Source organism: Eleutherodactylus coqui, chromosome 10, assembly GCF_035609145.1.
Source record: "Eleutherodactylus coqui strain aEleCoq1 chromosome 10, aEleCoq1.hap1, whole genome shotgun sequence".
NCBI classification, from domain to species: domain Eukaryota; kingdom Metazoa; phylum Chordata; class Amphibia; order Anura; family Eleutherodactylidae; genus Eleutherodactylus; species Eleutherodactylus coqui.
The window spans coordinates 115,342,206-115,364,405 of NC_089846.1; the positions used below are offsets into that span (position 1 = coordinate 115,342,206).

The 22,200-nt window shown below is 42.5% G+C and overlaps 1 protein-coding gene across 3 annotated transcripts in view; it reads left to right on the forward strand.

Moving 5' to 3' along the window:
• Positions 1-22,200, forward strand: part of KIAA1210 (KIAA1210 ortholog) — a 115,185-nt gene that overhangs the window by 46,432 nt on the left and 46,553 nt on the right. For all 3 annotated transcript variants that reach the window (XM_066581764.1, XM_066581763.1, XM_066581765.1), the window contains exons 2-4: positions 7,856-7,932; positions 17,698-17,866; positions 22,012-22,135. In XM_066581764.1, coding sequence (XP_066437861.1) covers positions 7,866-7,932; positions 17,698-17,866; positions 22,012-22,135 — 360 coding nt within the window. In that variant the 5' untranslated portion in view covers positions 7,856-7,865. The remainder of the gene's footprint in view (positions 1-7,855; positions 7,933-17,697; positions 17,867-22,011; positions 22,136-22,200) is intronic.

Below are 22,200 nucleotides of genomic sequence, written 5' to 3' on the forward strand. Positions count from 1 at the left end.
GACATGAGGCTAAAAATTAAGAATAAACTCACCTGTTGCGGCCCGTGCATGTCTTCCCTTCTTCGCGGCCGGATCTTCTTGCTTCGGTCCTGCGGATGTGCTCAGCACGCCGGCCGCGCACATGTGCCGAGCACATCCGCCGGGTCGAAGAAAGAAGATCAGGCTGCGAAGAAGGGAAGACCTGTACTGTCCGGAGCAGGTGAGTTTAATTCAGGCGCAGGTCTCCTGTGGATCTGGACGGCTTCAATAGAAGTCTGCGGGAGCCGTCCCCGCGGGAGACCCGCACTAAAATGGAGCATGTCCGGATTTTTTCCTGCACGCGGGACCCGCGCCTGCAGGGAAAAATGACATCCGCAGGTATTTAACGACATGCGGGTCTAATGCGTCCCTATGGGGTGCGAATCCGCGTGCGGGAAAAACGTTGAAGATTTTAATTCTTAATTTCCCCGTGGGAATGAGCCCTTAGGATATAAATGTTTGATATCCTGTCCACAACTGACGGATGAATATGTATTCTCTGGCATTGGCTCAAGCTCGCCTATCTTTACCTGGCAAGCCTGCGCTTAAGTCACCAGCTGTTTGCACTTGTTGTTTTTTCTGGGGACCTACCTTGTGTGATAAAGTATGCTACAGTTTCTGGATCTGCTTGCATTTTCCACTTGTACAAAAGCAGGTCCATTGATTTCATGCATATCTACACAGGCCCATTGACTTCAATGGCGTATTTTGGTCCAAAATGGGACATGCTGCAATTTTAATTTTTTTAATGCAAATATAAATATTATATCTCCTGTTTCCCTAAAAATAAGACCTACCCTGAAAATAAGACCTGTACTGTCCAGAGCAGGTGAGTTTAATTCAGGCGCAGGTCTCCTGCGGATCCGGACGGCTTCCATAGAAGCCTGCGGGAGCCATCCCCGCGGGATACCCGCATTAAAATGGAGCATGTCCGAATTTTTTCCTGCACGCGGGACCCGCGCCTGCAGGGAAAAATGACATCCGCAGGTATTTAACTACATGCGGGTCTAATGCGTCCCTATGGGCGCGCGGATCCGCGTGCGGGAAAAACGTTGCAGATTTTAATTCTTAATTTCCCCGTGGGAATGAGCCCTTAGGATATAAATGTTGTCTGATATCCTGTCCACAACTGACGGATGAATATGTATTTCTCTGGCATTGGCTCAAGCTTGCCTATCTTTACCTGGCAAGCCTGCGCTTAAGTCACCAGCTGTTTGTAGCCGTTGTTTTTTCTGGGGACCTACCTTGTGTGATAAAGTATGCTACATTTTTTTTTTCACAATTGCAAGGGTGTTTTTTTGTTAAATTACATGGCAATACAGTGGCGCCCCCTAGTAGGCGAATATCCCTTTGGCAGTGCTGAGGTATCCTATTTTCTTGTGGATTTTTTTCAGGCTGGTTTCCTAAGGTTCTCCATAGCTGAGTTGATGACACCGCCCCGGTGGTCTCTCTGTTTGGGGACAACAGAAATGAGTTGATATTTTATTGGACATACTTGACTTTATTGTCTGAATATTCGAACCGCCTAAAATGACCCACATGAAGCGATGCAGAAGTTCAGTGTTGGATAAATAGTGTTATTATTTCAATTAGGGAAATTAGCATGTCCCTGCCAGTCTTCAAACCATAAAATAATTGAGGCCTCATTCACACGGGTGGATGTATGCAACATATTAGCCGAGTAATACGGAATACTGACACCTCTCTTGTATTTGGGTATTCAGACCTGCAGTTTTCACCCTGGTATTTACCCATGTAAAAAAAAAAAAAAGTTGAAATCAATGGGAATGTGTAAATACGCAGTGAATATGCATGATACATGTGTTGAATATACGCATGAAATCAATGGACCTGCTTGCATTTTCCACTTGTACAAAAGCAGGTCCATTGATTTCATGCATATCTACACAGGCCCATTGACTTCAATGGCGTATTTTGGTCCAAAATGGGACATGCTGCAATTTAAATTTTTTTAATGCAAATATAAATATTATATCTCCTGTTTCCCTAAAAATAAGACCTACCCTGAAAATAAGACCTAGCATGATTTTTCAGAATTTTTAAGGGTGCAGAATGCTTTTTCAGGATTTTTGAGGACTCAAACGATTAGTCCTACTGCAAAATTAGGCCCTAGCTACCTTTTTAATTTAAAAAAATCAATGTAAATAGTGTCCAGGCAGCTATACGTGTAAAAAAAGTGAAGTCTTTTGGAGCAAAAATGAATATAAGACCCTGTCTTATTTTCGGGGAAACAGGGTGTGTGTGTATGTATATATATATATATATATATATATATATATATAAATAATTTGTGTGAATATCCCAATGCAAATCAATGGGGTATTTAGTACTCTATATTATGAGCTTGAAAAATACTTGCGTAATATCGAAGGTGTGTATATACGTCCGTGTGAATGAGCCCTTTCATACACATGCAAGACTACTCAGCAGATCCCGCAATATTTTTGGAACGTGCCATCCGCGTAGATTATCTCCAAAACTGGCCTATAGCTGCAGATTTTCTACTTTTTTAAGCACAGAACAGATGTGACAAATCAGCTGCGGTGACAGTTCCATAACTGCCCACATGCCATCAGGACTGCTGACTTTAAAGATGTGCTGGTGCAGCATTCCCTGATGTAACAGCTGGTGGTCATATACTGGATGTAGGGTGGGGAGTGGGACAGAGGGCTACTTACATCAACTTATGTTCCTGGCTACTCCAAGTGATTCTGTCCCCTTCCCATACAATAAACAGAAAAATGTTTAGTTCAGTAGTTTCTCATAATTAGCGAATTACATGAATGCTTTCCCGCTATATACACACGTACGCCACTGTAAATAGTTTAATAACCAGCACCTATAGCAGTCCCCCTTAATCATGCACTCTCGTACGCCCTGGGATGCTGCAGCCAATGTAAAGTTCTCTCCTGCACTTGCAGATCTGCCAGAAGACGCACTGATTTACTGCAGTTTGTGTCCATTGATGGCTGTAAATTGCAGTCTATAATCTGTTGATGCGGAGTAGGAGAGTGGAATCAAATATCTCCTTAGCTGTTTTATATGCTGCTGCTGAAATTATTTTGCAACTAGAGGGAATTCCAGAATTCTATTGTGGTTACCTTTTTATTAGAGAATTGAAACTTGAAGCCTGTGATTGGCTGAGTGATCCCATGCATAGTGAGCAATACGTGACCGGCCACCACTACTTCTGGGTTCTGCGCAGTGGCATCGGGGCTTCAGCTCTGGACGGGGAGCCATCGGGATAGGTGAGTATCCAATTGTTATTGATTTTAGGCCTTTAAACTTTTTATTTTTAGGCCCCGGAAAACTTTTATAACTTTTCCCGCAATGTATGCTCATCTGATAGCTTTTGTGTATAGCATCCGTTTTTTGTAATATACTTGCACTAAAACTTTTTGTTTTACCACGGAAAATCAAGTTTGAAGTGCCTGCCACTAGGGGTCCCTCCCAGCATCTTTACAATACACTGCCTGTTGTTAGTCATTTGGTTTCTCTTGAAACAGGGACATGGGGACACTGCTAGTTACTACATGAAAAAGAGGGGTGGGCATTTAGATGCTGCCTTGCAGAGATTTGGCGCAGGGCTATACAAGTAGTGGTGTAGTTAAGGTTTCATGGGCCTGGTTGCAAAAATTCAGCTTGGACCCCCTTGGCGTAGCGCCATTCCACAACTAAATAATATCACTGTACTCAGACTGGATAATAATAACAAACAACAATTCCAAAATTATAAGCATACTGTAAGGAATATTACCAATATACTGAGACTATAACACCCCCCCCCGTACCAATAATATATATGACCCCCCCCCCATATGACCCTCTTATATACTATAATCTTTTTCTGTCCTATCCTATATACTATGCACTCCTAATTTTATTCCTATAGGCTAAGAAGCCCCTGTGTCACGTCTTTATATACTATGACCCCCTGTACCCACGCTCCTATATCCTATGGCCCTACCTGTGGTCCCACTCTTAATACGAAGAGCTCTCAATGTCGCACTTCTATGTATTATGGTTTGACCCCACTTTGCCCTCCTTTCTATATACTATGACACTTCTGTATATCTCCATGTGTCCCATAGTCTATATACTATGACTCTTAGTATATAGAAGTGGGATGCACAGCAGGTCATAGTTTATAGGATTGGATGCATAGGGGGCCAGGAGGTGGTCATACTGTGATATATAGGAGTAGGACACAGGGAGGGGCCACAGAGTCATAATATGTCTATATAGTTTAGAGCAGTGTCTTTGGTGCTCACCTGTAGATATCCCCAATCGGTCTCCTCCACCTCTCCTGGTCCCTACGATCAGTTCTGGGTGGTCCTCCTGGTGTCAGGCAGGTGGGCTCTGCTGGTTGCACTTGGGGTGGTCATGAAGCTGCAGCTAGGTCCTGATAATCGGCAGCTTTACTCTGCTGCACAAGAGGCAGTGAAGGGGGAAGTTGGGCGACGTCTGCTCGGTAAATAGAGCTCAGCCTCTCCCCGACTGCCATCCTGCTTCTGTACAGGAAGTATGGGAGCTGGGTGGGGGGGCTGAACTATCTATCTATCTATCTATCTATCTATCTATCTATCTATCTATCTATCTATCTATCTATCTATCTATCTATCTATCTATCTATCTATCTATCTATCTATCTATCTATCTATCTATCTATCTATCTATCTATCTATCTATCTATCTATCTATCTATCTATCTATCTATCTATCTATCTATCTATCTATCTATCTATCTATCTATCTATCTATCTATCTATCTATCTATCTATCTATCTATCTATCTATCTATCTATCTATCTATCTATCTATCTATCTATCTATCTATCTATCTATCTATCTATCTATCTATCTATCTATCTATCTATCTATCTATCTATCTATCTATCATTTTATAGTAAGTGCGGGGGTCCCGTACAACTGCCTATGTGTGTAGAAATAAAAGTAACTTCTGCGTTAGAGATTGGGAACTGGAGCTGTGGGAAAAGTTGTGATAACTGTCATTGTGGTGCGGAGGAACCTATAGCTACATCACTGTATACTAGGTAGCATGGAAAGTGTGAGAGAAGCCATCCTGGCCAGTACAGGACTGGCAGAACGTCCCCCACCTCTTCTTTTTTTTTTGTGGCCTATAGGTCTACTTTTTAATACTTTTTTTTTGTTTTTTTTGTTAAGAGAAATATTTTGTATTCAAATATACAAATTCACAATTACGGTATCACTACTATTTTAACAAAAAAAAAGTGTATATGAATAAATTCGTGTGTAGATGTAATATATATATATAATTTAAGAACTGCAATTTCAGTGACCAGAAGACCCTGTCTTGATATTAGTCACTGATAGGGCTGCTCAGGGTCTGCTAAGACCCACCAGCTATGTCCTATCTGGGAGGTTGGCATCTAGTGACAGACCAATGATTCAATGAATGGCTGTGATTGGCTGAGCCGCACACTTGGGGACCAATCTGAAAATCCCTGCTTCCAGGAAGCTCTGCCTCTACGTCCGACCAGGAAGCTCTGCAGAAGAACTTCAAGCAACTGCCCGGGAGCTTTAGGGGACAGCGCCGGAGAGGTGATGTATTCTTTACTTTTATTTTTTTATGCAGCTATAGCTTATTTTAGGGTTTTAACAGTAGGATGTCCTTCTGTAAAAGTTGCATCACACGAAATTGCATTTTCATGCGATGCAACACATAGGAAGGCTCCATAGGGAAACGTGGGCTACAAAAAAAAAATCACAAATCGTGGCTGTATAGAGCATGCTGCGATCTTGTATTCTTGCAATGTAGCAGCCTACAAATATCACTCGTGTGGAAGAATCCATTGGAAAGCATTAGCTCTACATACATGCGATTTGCAGCACTGTCACATTGTAACAAAATCGCCCGTGTGGAAACAGCCTAATGCATAGCACTGGTCTCATATGAAACAGATGAACCCTAGGGTCACATGTGGCTACCAACTGCCTGTCCCCTATAGTTGTGTTTCTGTATCACCACACCCACTGTTTTAGGAATTATTTTTTTTTTCCAGGGTTCAGTGCCTTTATGTCTCTAGGGAAATGTTTCCTTGTGGGGGTCCCACAAACAGGTAGTGTAGAGATGATGCACTCAATGATGTAAATTAATAAGTCTTTACTTAGCAGCAGGATCAGCGACACAGTCTTTCTTAGGACCCCTGTCAATGGCCAAATATTGCGCCACGAAGGAGGTGGGGGAGCACTGACGGGTCTCTGTGATGAGATGATCTACTAAATAGCCTCACTACGGAGAACCGTGGCATGCTGCGATTTGAATCTAGCGAGTGGAGAATCGCTATGATTCTCCGCTCGTGGATGTCGGGCTGCGCTTCCCATAGTTTAGCGTATGGAAAGCTTGTCATGCGAGGTCTGTGGGCGATTTATCGCCGCGGATCTCGCAATGACCACTTTCTCGTGGACAGCCAGCCTAACTTGGCACTCAGTTACAAAATGTTGCAGCGTAGATTCAGAACTTGGCTACACTGTCTCAGGATCTTGGTTCTTGCAGAATCTGCTTATTGCCTCCTTAAATATAGACCTGGCTTGACTTCGGTGAAACACTTGCGAGTCACAAGGGATTGAACTCGGTGTCTGTGGTGAAAGGCTTCCAAACTCTTAGTAATACAGCTGGTCAACCACCAGAGTAGCTTCAACTTTATGGTTTGCAGACTCTAGCGCTTTCACACAGCTCACATCTTCAGGTTGCACCCAACCTCCGAGGCTCCAGGGTTGTCTCACAGCTCACACTTCTTCAGGCTGCACCCAATCTCTCATCAGGCTCCAAGGCTTACTCGTAGCTTACGGCTTGAGGTTGCACCCAGTCTGCTTCAGACCTTTCACACTTGCTTTAGCACTCCACCACAGCTGCAACATCATCATCTTGTGTGCCACACTCTTCCATTTGTACCCCATACTGGCACTACCCTGCGGGAAAAGATATGTCCTAGCACTTGTCAGACTCACAAGGCCTGCCCAGCATGGTGATTGGTTATGCAAACCTTAGAATGGTCACTAGATTTAAAACTAGACCAAACACCCATTGTCCTCGGGGGCTATGACAGTGTCTATACAGCAATCATTAAATGGTTGCATGATAAACTTTAATGGCTATAGCATTTACCTGACTACGTAAAGCTATCTTTTTTATGCCCTTTGCATATTACTCTTGTCTTAAGTTATAACTAAGCAAACAGTAAAGACCCATTTACTACTAGTATCACTGGGGACTAGTATCGCTGGCTCACAGCAGGGCAGCAGGAGGAAAGTTCTCTCCTTGCACTCCTCCACCCGTCTCCATTTAATTAACATAGCAGCTGTTCAGTACTGAATGGCTGCTATTTACACTTAACTATGAGCGATCAGCTCCTCGTCCATCATTTATGCTGCATAAACGATGGACGATGAGCTGATTGCTGATTGTTCAGTGTACATAGCAGCCGTTCAGTACTGAATGGCCACTATGTTAAGTCAATGGAGAGGGGCGGAGGAGCGAGAGAAGAGAAATCTCCTGCAGCGTTCCCGCCCCCCTCTGTGAGTGAGCCAACGCTTCTAGCTCCCATGCAACAGCACGGGAGTGAGGACACACAGGGATGAGTGATGGGCATAGTCTGCCCGAAGTTCGTCCCGTGTAAATTGCCCTTAGGAGTTTTCAGGACTGCAGGTTGTAAAGTAATGATACAGGATATAGTGTTTTAAAGCTATAAACGCTGCTCTGAGCTTCTGAGGAAGAATATTCCAAAAAATGTTCAAAAATGCTAACTTCACGGCCTTTTCTTTTTCTCAATAGTGATGCAATTATGGCTGCAAATACTTCCGAATCAACACGGACTGTAGAACCCGAAGAGACCCATGAAGAATGTCCTGGTAAGTTTTTAAGAAACTTCTATTCTTGTGACAAGTATGGCTGTGTTTTCAGTGCCTCTGTTTGAGGCAGGGGTTACCATCTGTAGGTTTGGCCCAATGGGAAGACGCAAAAAACGCCAGTCCTGCTAGTGGCAGCAATGCAGAACAAGGTGTACTTTTAGGTCTGGCATCGGGTCGTGGTATCTCGGCCTGAAGCAACTGCATTTTTCCTCCCTGTTCATCCATTACTCTGGTCTGGGGAGGACTGATACACAGTCACACCTCATCTTTTGCTGCACAAATGTAATTTTACTTGAACTTGCACGGAGGAACAATTCAACACCGTTCAAGGGATTTTGCAAACAGATGGCTTCTTTAATAGGTATCACACCCGTGAGCTAGATAGACCAGCGGTTGAGAAGGCTTTCTCTATTTTTTTAGTGTGACCCAAATGGAGTATCCACAGGCTTGCAGACTTTGATGTACACTTGAAAACCAATCAGGGCAGGCCCATTCTTTCTGCCCGTAGGGCTATTTTTTGTACCACTCACTAGGAGAGAGCTGTAGACCAGCGCACAAGACCCTCTCTCCTTCTCACAAGCATCACATTTCCTTGTGCATCAAACACACGTCTCGGCTCTTATCACTACAACATCTGACCCTCAAAGGGGCATTCACCTATACATGTACCTAACAAGAACAGAGGGACAACCTAAGAATAAAGCGGCAGGAGGACGCTCCCCCTTACACTCCCAACCAAATCACATTTTATTTTTCAGTTGAACATCAGACAAGGTATATCCTCCCACCCTCTCCAAAAACACCTATGGGTATTGTATAACGGTAACACTAGTTTAACCAGGGATTTTATATTTGCCTTTAATTTCAGCGGAGGGTGGACAGTGTAGACAAGACCAGCTGGTGGACCAAAATTACATTGAGTTTTGAAACCTCCGAGACATAGAAAACTTTTGAGACACTTGTCGACGTTATCTGTACATTGAAAACTGGAACAAATTATATGAAAGTTTAGGAAGGGTTTTGGTCTTTTTTTCTAACTTGCCATTTTCATTTTATGGCTTTACCACATGTAGAGTGTCGGTATTAAAAAGGCGTACTAATTAATGAGCAGCAGAACCTCAGTTCCATTATTTGACAATAACAATAGAGAAGAAACAGATACAGCCTGTTACAACTGTTATAGAATTACTGCCCCTCGGTGCTTCAAAAACTGGTCCATCCTTGTGTATAAACGTACCGGGTCATCTCTGCACCATTACAGGTGCTTTTCCACAACTTCATCACTGTCTTCCAGAGCACTAGAGCATCTGTAGAGTGCATACCATTGCCTCCAACTATGTGTGTATGTCGGGTGATTTTGTTTTTCAAGAGAATGTATACCCCAAATCGTCTTTTGCCAGTGTAGTGGCCCTGAACACCATCCTGGTCCTCTCCATAAATGTCATACATGTTTGTCCTATGTAGATGCACTGTCCAAAGCTTTTCCTTTCATACGCAGTGTGTGGGTTGCACAGCTGCGGCGCTTGAGAGGTTAACTTTAATAAAATCATTGCCTGCATGTAGATGTATCAGTTTGTCTTGTCATGTGGTGTGTCAGAAGGTATAAATATGAGTGCCTGAGAGTGGGAAGAGGTCTGTCTTCCATCTTGTCTACTGAGAAAGTGCTAACACAGAGCCACAAAGAAAGCACCTTCAGCTTCCATGTAGGTGAAGATGGAGGAAGAGGAGCGACATCCCGTAGCGTGTGGAGTTTGAATGTGAATGGAGTGAGAAGATCTTAGAGCGAGAGCAAGTTCTAATAATTCTGTATAGAGGAAACCACTGTACAGGTACCAATTCACACTACAGACTTTTTTTGTGCGGCCGTCCAAAGTCAGGATCACCGCACAGAGGTACGTTACTGTGTCACACCCACGCACCTGCCATTTAAATAATTGTCTGCCGGAGTGTCTGTGGAGTGAACCCCTACCCCCATTCCTCCTCAGGAGTTCTCCCAGTCCAGAATCAGTGACATACAAATAGCGTGGACTGCAGGACCGGTTTTCATCCTGTGTATCCTCCCTACCTCTGAGCTCTAGCTTTCTGTCACTAAAAGAGAATTGTACCTGCATTGCTCTGAATACCTGTGTTGTAAAAGTTCATGCTTTTAAGTAAAAGTTATACTGGGCCCAAACCATTCCTGGGGACCCGAGGTAGTATACACAAGTCTGTGTTCTTTCCCCACCGTGTAGCAATACCGGTGTGTGGGAACGGTGGCGTCACGAGTGATAACTACTACTTTTCCCCATCAACCCATTTATTGGCTTTCCCTATCCTAGGGGTGTCGAAGGTGGCCTGTGATCCAGCTCTGGCCTTGGCTACGTGATATCCCTCAGGGACCAGAGCCTGGTAAGTGCCACTGTGACAAGCCAACACTTATCCCTCCCAGCTCTGAACAGTAGTCAAGTGTCTGGGGCCACCCCTCTGGGGTATTGCAGCAGTGCAGCATTATTGGTTGTCTCCAATAAACTTTTCAGAAACTAATAAGCAATTTTTCATAGTTTGAGCATGCTGACAAATTTAAAAGTGGCATATTAAAGAGAAGCGAATTCAAAGAGGAGACCTAATATGGCTGCACCTCCTGGTGATATTTTTTCAAAAATAGTCAACACTACAGAATTTAGAAAATGGCAGTGTCTCCATAAATAAAATAAACTTTTGCCAAACTTTGGCTATTCTACCACCCGGGTTGCTTGTATATGGTCATTTTTACATTTTTGATTGAATGTTTTTGTGAATCCTAAAATTTATGAATCAGTTAAAATGATGGTTCATATTGTGAGATAGAAATGGTTTGTCTTTAAGGCTATGTTCACATCTGTGTCGGGGGGTCCTTTAAGAGTCTCTGGCGCAGATCCGGTATAGAATCCTGAGTAGCGCAGCATCTTTTATCTGAGAAAACCTCTGCCTGCCTGCTGTAAGCCGTAAAGACCCCATTATAGTAGAAGGGGTTTGCTTAGCGCTATCCAGATGTGGCACTTCCAGTTTTTCTATAGTTTGACTCAGAGGATGAAGGAGAACAACAGAAACACAGAGTGCAAGGGTGATCTGAGCCTAAACTGCGCCAGCACTAACTCGGGCATAATCAACATGACTTGATCAACATTTGCTTCATTATAGGAAGAGTTGGGCCACAATAGTTCCCCCCCAATATTGTAATTTTCCTCTTTTGTAGTGACAGCTGGTTTATAAAAGCCATTTTCTAATAGTCTTTTAAAAGCTTTTGAATTGAAAAAAGGGGCTGTCCAGTTTCAGACTCTCACCTATTAGCCTGTGCAGAGAATGGAGAAACTGGCATGTCTGTGCATTACATGGATAAACCTTTGATTTCTATGGGCGCTATGCAACATTTCATTTTTTTCTGTGCTTCTGCTAGGTTCCACCATAAATTACAGCTTCTCAGTATTACAGCCGGGGCCACTTTGTGATCTTTTTATCTTTTGAGGGACCATTCTATTCCAAAGGAATTGACCAGAGTGGACAACCACTTTTGCGTTAAACCAGAAACGGCGCAAATAGAAATTGTGGCCAAGTTTTGGAACGGACACAAATTTAGATTTTCACAAAGTTTGCTGCTTTCGTTTTTATAGTGGTAGTTTGCATTGACTCTAGATTGCAATTACTTCAGTTCATCTGATTACTCTTTATAACCAAGTCATTACTTGCCATGAAAACTAACCTAAACACAAAAACCTGATTTCCACTTAATTTGTAAAGAAGGCTTCAGGGTGCTAAAAAATCCAGCAAGTGCCAGGAAAGTCTCCAAAAGAGGATTGAGCTATGAGATTGGTTCAATACCAGTGCAGAGCTTGCTGCAGCAGGCAGGTGTCCGTGCATCTACACGCACAGTGAGGTGAAGGCTTTGCAGGTCAGCCTAGTATCAAGATGGGCAGCCTATCTCTTCTCGCCAAGAAAAACATCAAGGACTGGCAGACATTCTGCAGGAAGTACAGAGGACTTGGGTAAAGTTATTTTCTCTGATGAAACCCTCGTTCAGACTGTTTATGGACATCTGGAAGAATGATTGTCCGGAGAAAAAAAGCTGAGTTCTACCATGAGTCCCGTGTCATGCCAACAGTAAAGCATCCTGAGACCCTTCATGTGTGAGCATGCTTTTCATCCAGGGGAGCGGGATTACTCACTATTCTGCCTAAGAACACTGCCATAAACAAAGAATCGTATCAAAACATCCTTCAAGAGCAACTTCTCCCAACCATCCAGGAGCAATTTGGTGACGAACAATGCTTTTTCCAATATGATGGAGCACCATGTCACAAGCTAGAGTTTTAGGAAAGGCTAGTTGTTGCATTCTTATCTAGGACGTAGGATTCTAGCTGCTCAACAGTCCCAGGTCGTCTTTGCTGGATTTTTAATTTTTTATAATTTGCCAGATGTTTTCTATTGGTGGAAGGTCTGGACTGCCGATGGACAGTTCAGCCCCCGGACTCTTCTTCTACGATTCCATGCTGTTGTGATGGATGCAGTATGTGGTTTAGCATTGTCTTGCTGAAATATACAAGGCCTTCCCTGAAAGAAGCGTCATCTGGATGGAGCATATGTTATTCTAAAACATCTATATACTGCTCAGCATTGATCGTGCCTCTCAAGATTCGTAAGCTGCCCGTGGCATAGGCACTAATGCAACCCCATACCATCAGAGAGGCAGGCTTTTAAACTGTGTGCTGATAACAAGCTTGGATGGTCCCTCTCTCCTTGAGTCTGCAGGACACGGGGTCTGTGGTTTCCAAAAAGAATTTTACATTTTGATGTATCTGACCACATAATAGTTTTCCATTTTGCTTCAGACCATGTTAAATTGGCTTTGGCCCAGAGAGGATGCTGAGTTTTCTAGATTGTATTGATATATGGCTGCTTCTTTGCATGATGAGTTTTAACTTGCATTTGTGGATTGCAGGGTGGACTGTGTTCACAGATAATGATTTCTGGAAGTATTCCTGAGCCCATCCACTGATTTACATTACAGAATCATGCCTGTTTTTAATGCAATGATGCCTGAGGGTCCGTAGATCTCGAGCATCCAATATCGACCGTCTGCCTTGTCCCTAGTGCACACGAATTTTATCCAGTTTCTCTGAATCTTTGACTATCCCACCATCTACAGTACATAATATGAAAAGTCTTCGTAATTTTACGTTGATGAACAATTTTCTGAAATTGATTGACAGTTTTTTGTCACAGTTTTTTCCCAGATTGCCGAACCTCTAACCATGTCTGCTCCCGAGAGACTCTGCCTCTCTAACATGCTCTTTTTCTATACAATCATGTGACTTAGTAGGAAATTGACCCTAGAGCTGTTTTACATTAGTACAACTTACTTTTCCAGCCTTTTGTTACCTATGTAACAAATGAAAGTGAGATATTTTTCCATTTTAATTTCCAACTTCTGATATGATCTATGTTCTATTGTGAATAAAATATGGTTGAGATTTCCAAATCTTTGTCCCAACTTTTTTAGAATTTGAGTTGCTTAAAAAAAACATAATTGTTGATAAGTTTTATATCCCTCTGCTGGTAAACTTTTCCAGTACTCCACTGCATTGGGTTAAGTTGAGAATTTTATATTGCTCTAATGTAATGTGAAAATGGAGTCTGTACAAAGTTATGACAGTAAAACTTAAGACTTGGATATTTGCTCCATGCGAAGTTAAATGTTTTTACGGCCTTCTGTAAATAGTTGTTGAGTCTGCTACCTTTTTTAGTGTGGAGTGTTCTGACGCAGAAGATAAATGCCAGAACAGCACAGACCCTGAAGATGGTCCAACATGACATGAGGACTGCTCTGCTGTCATTTGTCAGCTATGTTATTTACTTCTTCTTGTTTATGTCAAGTTCCTGTACTTTAGAAGAATGCAGTATATAAACTCACATCGAATGCTGCAGCTGCCTTGTGAATGTCAGTGTGTTACTCCCCCAGTATATTCCTATATTTCATTCTCCTATGTTACCCTGCCAGAAGCATAAAAACTACTCTGTAATGTGTCTGCCGTACAGATTGTGGTAGATGCAAGACAGGACCAAGCTGAGCACTCAATACTGGATAATGCCGAGCTCAAATGATGGCTCTTCATAAACTGACAAGGCAAATAAAAGGCCTAAGGAATACGATTATACATAAAGCTTGTGAGTGAATCCTATTCCGATGTCTTCATGCAATAAAGTACTACAGAACTACCTCCTCCCTATTAGAGTGTGCCTATAGTATAGTTCATGAGCACCCATGTGATGTAACTGCCAGAAACATGGATATTTATCTGTTAATCAACGGTTAGACGCAGTCCTAGACGGAATAGACAAGAGTTACATCCATTGACTCATAAGTGATGTCTTCTCTGCTTGAAGAAATTCTGTACCCTTTGCATCTCCATACAGCCCAGGCCACCATGACTACTTCTGACGAAGGGGAAAACTATGTTACGAAAAAGCAGGGTCAAAGGACCATTTGAAATCACTCCCTGAAAATGAGTTAAAAATGAGTTTTTAAAAGTTAAAAAAAAAGTTCCAGACACATTAAGATATAGGAATTATAAAGGAGTCCTTTTAGAGACCTTTACCTCAAGGATCTAATTATGACTATGACATGTTGTGGAGGAAGCAGCAGAAATAGGAAAGAGATTGTAGTTGCCCTACAGGAAGAAAATGAAAAATGGAGAAATAACAGGGACCCTTGTATAAGTACAGAGCAGCACTACAGGTGCAGTAGCATCTAACCCAACACCAACTTGTCTGGATAAGATCCCTGTCCAAACTTGTAGTGTCAGGGACAGATGGCTTATTGTAGGCAAGTGTGAAGTTAAATAAAAGCAGTCTCTACCGTTGGGAAGAATAAATGTGTAATAAATATGCTCACCTGAGAGCGCTACAAAAATGGCGCTATGCAGAACATCAAATGGGATGGTTGAAGCCCCCCCTTCTCCAGTTGAACCCAACTACACCTGCATGTCAGAAACCTCTCTACTCCTAACAAGGTTCTGTAAAGTCATCTTTTGTGTTTTCGATTTATGATGTTGCTGTTCCAAATATCTGAAAGGAAACCTTCCATTGTAGCCAGAGATGGTCTTTGTCTCCGATACTGTTCATTATGTATAAAAGGTTTTTATAGTGTGAGATAGAACCACATCACTAGGATACATTGTTACACCCAGCTATTAGGTCTACATGTACAAGAGTTGTAGACGACATTTCACATCTTAGTCATGCACTTTTACAGTTGACTAATATGCAATTGCCAGATAATGTAGCGTTTTTTTATAGGTCTCAAATATGTAAAAAAAAAAATTCAAGGCGCCATATACATCGGGACTGCTGGAGAAATGCTTTATGAAGCTAATGTGCTATTCCTATTTACTAATGTTGTGTTATAGTTTGGAAGCCATTCGACAGATGTCTGTAGAGCATAACATGGGAATAGAAAGGGTCTCAACGATTTAATAGTGTGATTTTAGTTTTTTGTTTCCATGCTTTGTATTATATTATGCTTTTTTGTTTTACCGGGCAAGTTTGAGGAAAATTGTTAGCTTTTAATCTATATATTCCTTTTATTTACCCATGTTGTGCAATAGGGACCTTATGCTGTGGTGGTATATTGTGCAGTGGCTCTTAGGGGTTTTGTAAGACCATGCCCTAACTAGGTAAAGTCCCCACATACCATGACTGATAGGGCATTTTACTGGTGGCTAGCACAGACTAGTTAAGAGTATGCACATCTGGGTTTGCCTCTGGCCTATATAAACGGGTGGTTTCTGCCAAGAGTGTTGTTGACTGCTAGTAGTGTATAGACCAGAGAGCTTGCAGTTGACCAGATTGGAGTGACGCAGTTACCTGGAGGGATAGTTGATATGCCATCGTTGTATGCTTATACTACTAGCATCTTGGACAATTCGTGAGGAGCAAAGTGAGAGGTCAGGCAGAGACTGCGACCAAGTGAGGTCTGAGACCGTTGAAAGGCTGAACATTGTTGGGACAGTGACCAAAGCTGTGGGCAACCAAACAAAAGGGCACAACTGACTGGGCACTTGGGTGTAGCTGAATAGAAAGAGTTTATTGAAATGATCAGCCTGAAGACCACTGAACCGTGTAAGAAGTTGTGCCCCTCCTGCTGGAGATAAGGGAGATGGAATAAATCCTCCACAGTGCCACCTATTGAAAGGCAGCATTCCTTCGAGTCAAAGTGGGACTTTGACTCGAAGGAATGCTGCCTTTCAATAGGTGGCACTGTGGAGGATTTATTCCATCTCCCTTATTTGCATATTACCCAGAGGAGCGTGCGTGGCCATTTGAGTCTCCTCACTTAGTTTATAGTATATAGTTGCTCTCCCTAAGGAGAAAAGAGCGTTTCTGACTCCTGCTGGAGAAGAATGTCAATTTGTTTCATCGAACTTTGCACTAAGTGACTGTTCTCAAGTGGCTGAGTATTACTGGCATTGAGAGACTATCCCTAAGGGGGTCTGAAACGGGTTTTGGACTCTTCCCGTTGTTGGATGATTTATGTTGCTATCAAGTTCCATCAATAAAGTTAACAAGAAAGTAGTCCCACTGTGCCTCACCTCTTACCCTCTCTGCAACTATCTGAAGAGGGGGCCAGCAACTTTATGCATTACAGTGGTTGTGCAGGGGGCTATATATGTGATATTCCCATGTCCACAATATTTCAGTGAACAGGATACATAGAATATGGTAAAAGCCCCCCCCAAATCCTTTCTTTACAGATGTTGGTTATGGTGATTTGTTGAGTAAAGAATTCCCCTGTAGTCTATAGATTCTCTGACACATGATGACACATTAGCATCTTGGGAAATCTTGTTTATGGGAACCTTTCAACCTTCTTTTTCCCGGTTGTGAACATAATTTATTCAGCTGTGCGAGAGTAAGTAACACAGGGCCTATCTGATTTTTGGTCAGTGGATATCCACTGTTAGGGCTGTCTTTGGTAGACAGAGGTCATAGGATTGTTTGCAGGTCGGCCCTCTTTTCCTTTTACATTTTTAAATGTGAAGGGAAAGACGATAGAGTAGCACAAGAAATATCAATAGTTGTAGATGATTCCAGAATAATAATGCCATACTGTGCCACCCATCTGCAAAATCTGTTTGTAAGTGCCCCCCCCCACCACCACCACTCCCCATGACATCTGTAGGAGTTAAAGAAAGCCAAGCATTGTTGGCTCAACTTTTTCCCTAACTGTCATGGACTTTAGCAGAGAGGGCCATATGCAGGTACTGCTCTTCTCCATTGTCTGCCATGGAGGCAGCTAGAGCTCCGAATCCATGAATGGGAGCCCTAAAGTCCTAGATACCCACTCCCCCAAGGTGAACACTCCAGTGAATATCCCTCTGTATATGCATGAATGTATATGATAGGAACAGACTTTCAAGTTCAATGTAGTAAGTTGTACACAAAATTTGCCTATCTCCCATTGAAATGAAAGTGCACAGCTGAGCTGCGTCATAACAAAGTTGCAGTAAGCTACAGTTTTGGTTAGTATGCTGTCTGGGTATATGGTCAATTCCATTTTTTTTTTAAAGCATTGTACTACTTATTCAGATATAATAAACTATTGACTTTTTGGGGCCTCCTGTGAAGAAGGTTTTTACAGATTGAGGATGGGAAAAATGTCCAGGAATTATCATTTTCTTTATTCTAGGGAAATTCTAACTAGAAATGATGACTTTTTAGGACTATTATCATCTTAATATTTTTCTCAAACAGGAAAAAAGAAATCGAAATTTCAGGCCTTCAAGAAATTCTTTGTCAAAAAGAAAAGAAAGGCATCTACAGCCGTTATCGGAGAAAACAACCTAAAGCCCAGTCAGTCCAGCAGTGATGTCAGTGCCTCTGGAGCCAACACAATTGCCTGCCATAGCGACCATGAACCAGTGTAAGAGAATATTTTGTATGGTTTTGTGGACATTTTTGTCATTGTCTTGTTACACATACCGGTTTTGATTACAAACCAAAGTAGAGTGGGCAATCTTGGCAAGAACGTCAGTGTGTGAAAGGGCAACATGATGAGTTTGTACAGCAACTTGTTCCTGTTATAATAAATCTGTAAAACCATACTAAAGGCTTATTTAGATACAACGATTATCGCTCAAAAGCCGTCTTTTGAGAAATAATCATTGCGTGTAAATGTGCCCATCTTTCAATTTTCTGCCGAATGACGACATTTAGTTCAGCTTGAAATCCATCATTCAGCAGAACAGCTGATAAGATGCACCACACGCTGTGCTCTGCCCGGGGAGAGCTGATAACAGCTGATTGCATTGTCTCAGCTGTTCTCAGCTGTCAGCCCCGCCGGCAGAACAAAAGGAATTTATTCAGAGAACAGCCGGCAGTCCTCTGAATAAATACAGCTGCTGGCGGCTCACACACTACTAATTGGTACTAATGGGCATTAGTACCAATTAGTAGTTTATGCAAAATGATCACTCAAAAGCCATCTTTTGAGCGTTCATCTTTTGTGTCTAAATGGGCCTTAACAAAATTGGCTAATTCAGACAATTGTCTCTTTGATATTGGAACACGTGTGTAAAGATATTGTCATTGTGTAAATCTAACAAACCACATAAGACATGAAAGGGAAAAGATATTTTCAAATAAGGAAGCTGGGAGTGTGCTAAGTTCCGAGATGAGAGACTAATGGCCCCTTTAGACAGAACGAGAATCTCACGATTCTCGTTTGCCCAAGTGAATGGGTTGGTCATGTCCTCACCATCTTGTTTGTGCTTTGACTGCGTGTTTAGACTGCATGATTCTCATTAAGAATTGTGCAGTTCTCGTTACTTATCGTTTAGTATTTCATATTCCTATGTGGGTCAGGAAGGGTATCGTTTCTCCTTAAGGAGAGCACTTAGGAGACTTATAAGGCCATCCATGGTCCTCTGCAGCACCACCTATTGGAAGGCAGCATTCCTGCAAGTCAATGTCAGACTTTTTAAACAAGAACTGTGAATTGTAAGCCTTCCAATAGGTGGCACTGCAGAGATATTATTCCAGCTTTCCATTTGCACATTCCTTTGTGAAACACTGAACTATTAGTGCTATTCAGCCTGACAAGTGAGCACTGATTTTTATGCCGGCCAGGGATGTAACTATAGGGGATGTGGTTGCATCCGGGCCAGGAGCCTTAGGGGGCCCATAAGTCCTCCCTTCTCCATATATGGAGCCCAGTACTATGAATAAAGCCATTATAGTTGGGGGCCCTGTTACAGATTCTGCACTGGGGCCCAGGAGCTTCAAGTTGTGCCTCTGATGCCGGCTGCAACTGAAATGAAGAACGAGAACCTAACGAACCTAACGATTCTAGTTCAGTCATTGGCTCGTGTTTAAACTGAACAATTTTTTGAACAATAATCGTTCCGTCTAAACGCACCATAAGAACTTGTACGTATATTAAACATGAAGGTTCAAAATGACGTTACTCCTTGCCGCATGCTCAGAGGCGTAACTTGAAGCTTCTGGGCCCGATACAAAATCTGTACCGGACCCCCAAGTATAATGCTTTATGCATAGTACTGGGCTCCCTAAATGGAGAAGACAGATCTTATGGGCCCCCTAAGGCTTCTGGGACCGGGTGCAACTGCATCCCCTGCATCCCCTATAGTTACGCCCCTGCGCATGCTCTATATTTATCAATAGGACACATGCCCAGTTTAATAACATTGTCCAGGCGCAAAGGGATTGTTTCAAGGCAGTACAATCCCCCATTGTTGACAACTGATTACCAGGGTTGAGGGAAGCCTGATGTTGCTTTACCCTTTCGTTTCTACCTTCTGTGTATATATAAAAAGGGAATCCAGGCAGCATCAATTGGTACATTTAAAGCTCATCCATATAGGGTGAGGTCTTTATTACACAACCCAGTAAGCGGCAACGTTTCGACTCAAATAAATCAGGGTCTTTCTCAAGCCTACATGCATTATATAGAAACAATTACCCAATAAGCAAACCTAATTAAAAGAGCTCCGCCCATATCTGGTGTAAATATTCCTGATGATGAAAGTGATAGTGGTAGCAGCATTGGCCATGGTAGCGGCGTGTATAAGGGGCAGTCCCAGAGAACTGGCGTCCACATCGCTTACTGCGCATGTGCGGGAAATCCATGATAACTCCGGTCATGGCTGGCCCTCAAACACTGCGCAAGTGCGTGAACAAACAGGTTGTTTTGTGTGTATACATACACAGCTTAATTATCGATGCGCCATGCAGCTACTCTACCTTAGTGGCACATCTCATTGTATAGCGTTCACTGGTAAAAAGATTGGGCTGGCACTTTGTCAACACTACCCTAATGAAGTGACGGAGCAGAAATTGGTGGCAGATTATGGGAACCATGGACCCGGGGCTATTCATACAATTTAGGCCCCCACCCCAGTAGAATATTCTGTAGTAAAATATTAAATAACCAACCACAAGAAGAACCACTTGGTGTGGATCTGCCCCATATTTAACCTCTTCAATTGTGTAGATCCTCTCATTCTTCATACTGTTTATTACACTGAAGTGTTTTACTTTGTAACTTATTGGAACCTGAGATCAAAAAGTAACAAAAGTCATTGTTTTATGGATTTTTCATATAACATATTAATGACTGATCAGTATGTGGTCCCCCTGTTGAAGTACAGATCACACTCATTGCTACTAGAGCAGTTGGGTTATGACCATTGGGTCCCTACGTACTCATAGAATCGTAGAGCTGGCAGGGACCTCCAAGGTCATCGGGTCCAACCCCCTGCTCAGTGCAGGATCGCTAAATCATCCCAGACAGATATTTGTCCAGCCTTTGTTTGATCACTTCCATTGAAGGAGAACTCACCACCTCCCGTGGTAACCTGTTCCACTCATTGATCCCCCTCACTGTCTAATATCTAATCTATATCTCCTCCCTTTCAGTTTCATCCCATTGCTTCTAGTCTTTCCTTGTGCAAATGAGAATAGGGCTGATCCCTCTGCACTGTGACAGTCCTTCAGATATTTGTAGACAGCTATTAAGTCTCCTCTCAGACTTCTTTTTTGCAAGCTAAACATTCCCAGATCCTTTAACCGTTCCTCATAGGACATGATTTTCAGACTGCTCACCATCTTGGTAATTCTTCTCTGAACTTGATCAAGTTTGTCAAGGTCTTTTTTAAATTGGGGTGCCCAGAACTGGACACAGTATTCCAGATGAGGTCTGACTAAGGAAGAGTAGAGGGGGATAATGACCTCACGGGATCCAGACTCTATGCTTCTCTTCATATATGCCAGAATTGTGTTTGCCTGTTTTGCTGCTGCATCACACTGTTGACTCATGTCCAGTCTGTGATCTATTAGTAAATCCGAGTCTTTTTCACATGTGCTGGTTAGGCCAATTCCTACAATTCTGTATGTGCTTTCTCCCCCCCACCCCTTCCAGATATAAGACTTTGCATTTCTCCCTGTTAAATGCCATTCTGTTAGTCATCATCTTTTTGAATTCTCTCCCTTTCTTCTCCAGTGTTGGCTATTTCTTGTAACTTTGTTATCAGCGCGTTTGATCAGTTGCGCCTCAATTCCCTCATCTAGACCATTAATAAAATTATTTAACACTACAGGACCCAGGACAGAGCCTTGTGGTACCCCAGTTGATACATTCTTCCAATTTGATGTGCAGCCATTTATGACCACTATTTGAGTATGATCACTCAGCCAGTTATGAATTCACCTAACAGTTGCCTTGCCCCATATTTGGCCATTTTTTTAATAAGGATGGTATGAGATACTTTGTCAAATTCTGTACTAAAGTCAAGATGCTCCGACCTTTCTTCCTTTTTTATAGGCCCAAAAACAACAATGCCACTTCTAGAAGGTGTTGGGAGCATTTCAGGCCATGAGACAGTGGGTGAACCCTGAATCCCAACTGGTCTACACTGGGCTGTATTATTCATAGGGCATTGTAGCCTATTTTTTATTTTCATGACAGTGCAACATATGTGATGCAGTCTATAGGCACAGGCCTTTTGGGTTCAAAAATAGTAATTTTACTTTTTTCTGTTTTCTTTAAAGGGCCAAAGGAAATATGGGTAACAAGGCAGTATCTCATGATAGCGTGTTTGTCTCTGAAATGGAGAGTTCTGTGAAGGAAGATGTCTCTCAGGAATGCACTCCCGGGAAAGTGAAAGCATTACAGGTATAAGCAGAAAGAATTCCAATGTGCCTTTTAAACGCCTTCTTTTATGTGAAGGATACATTTCC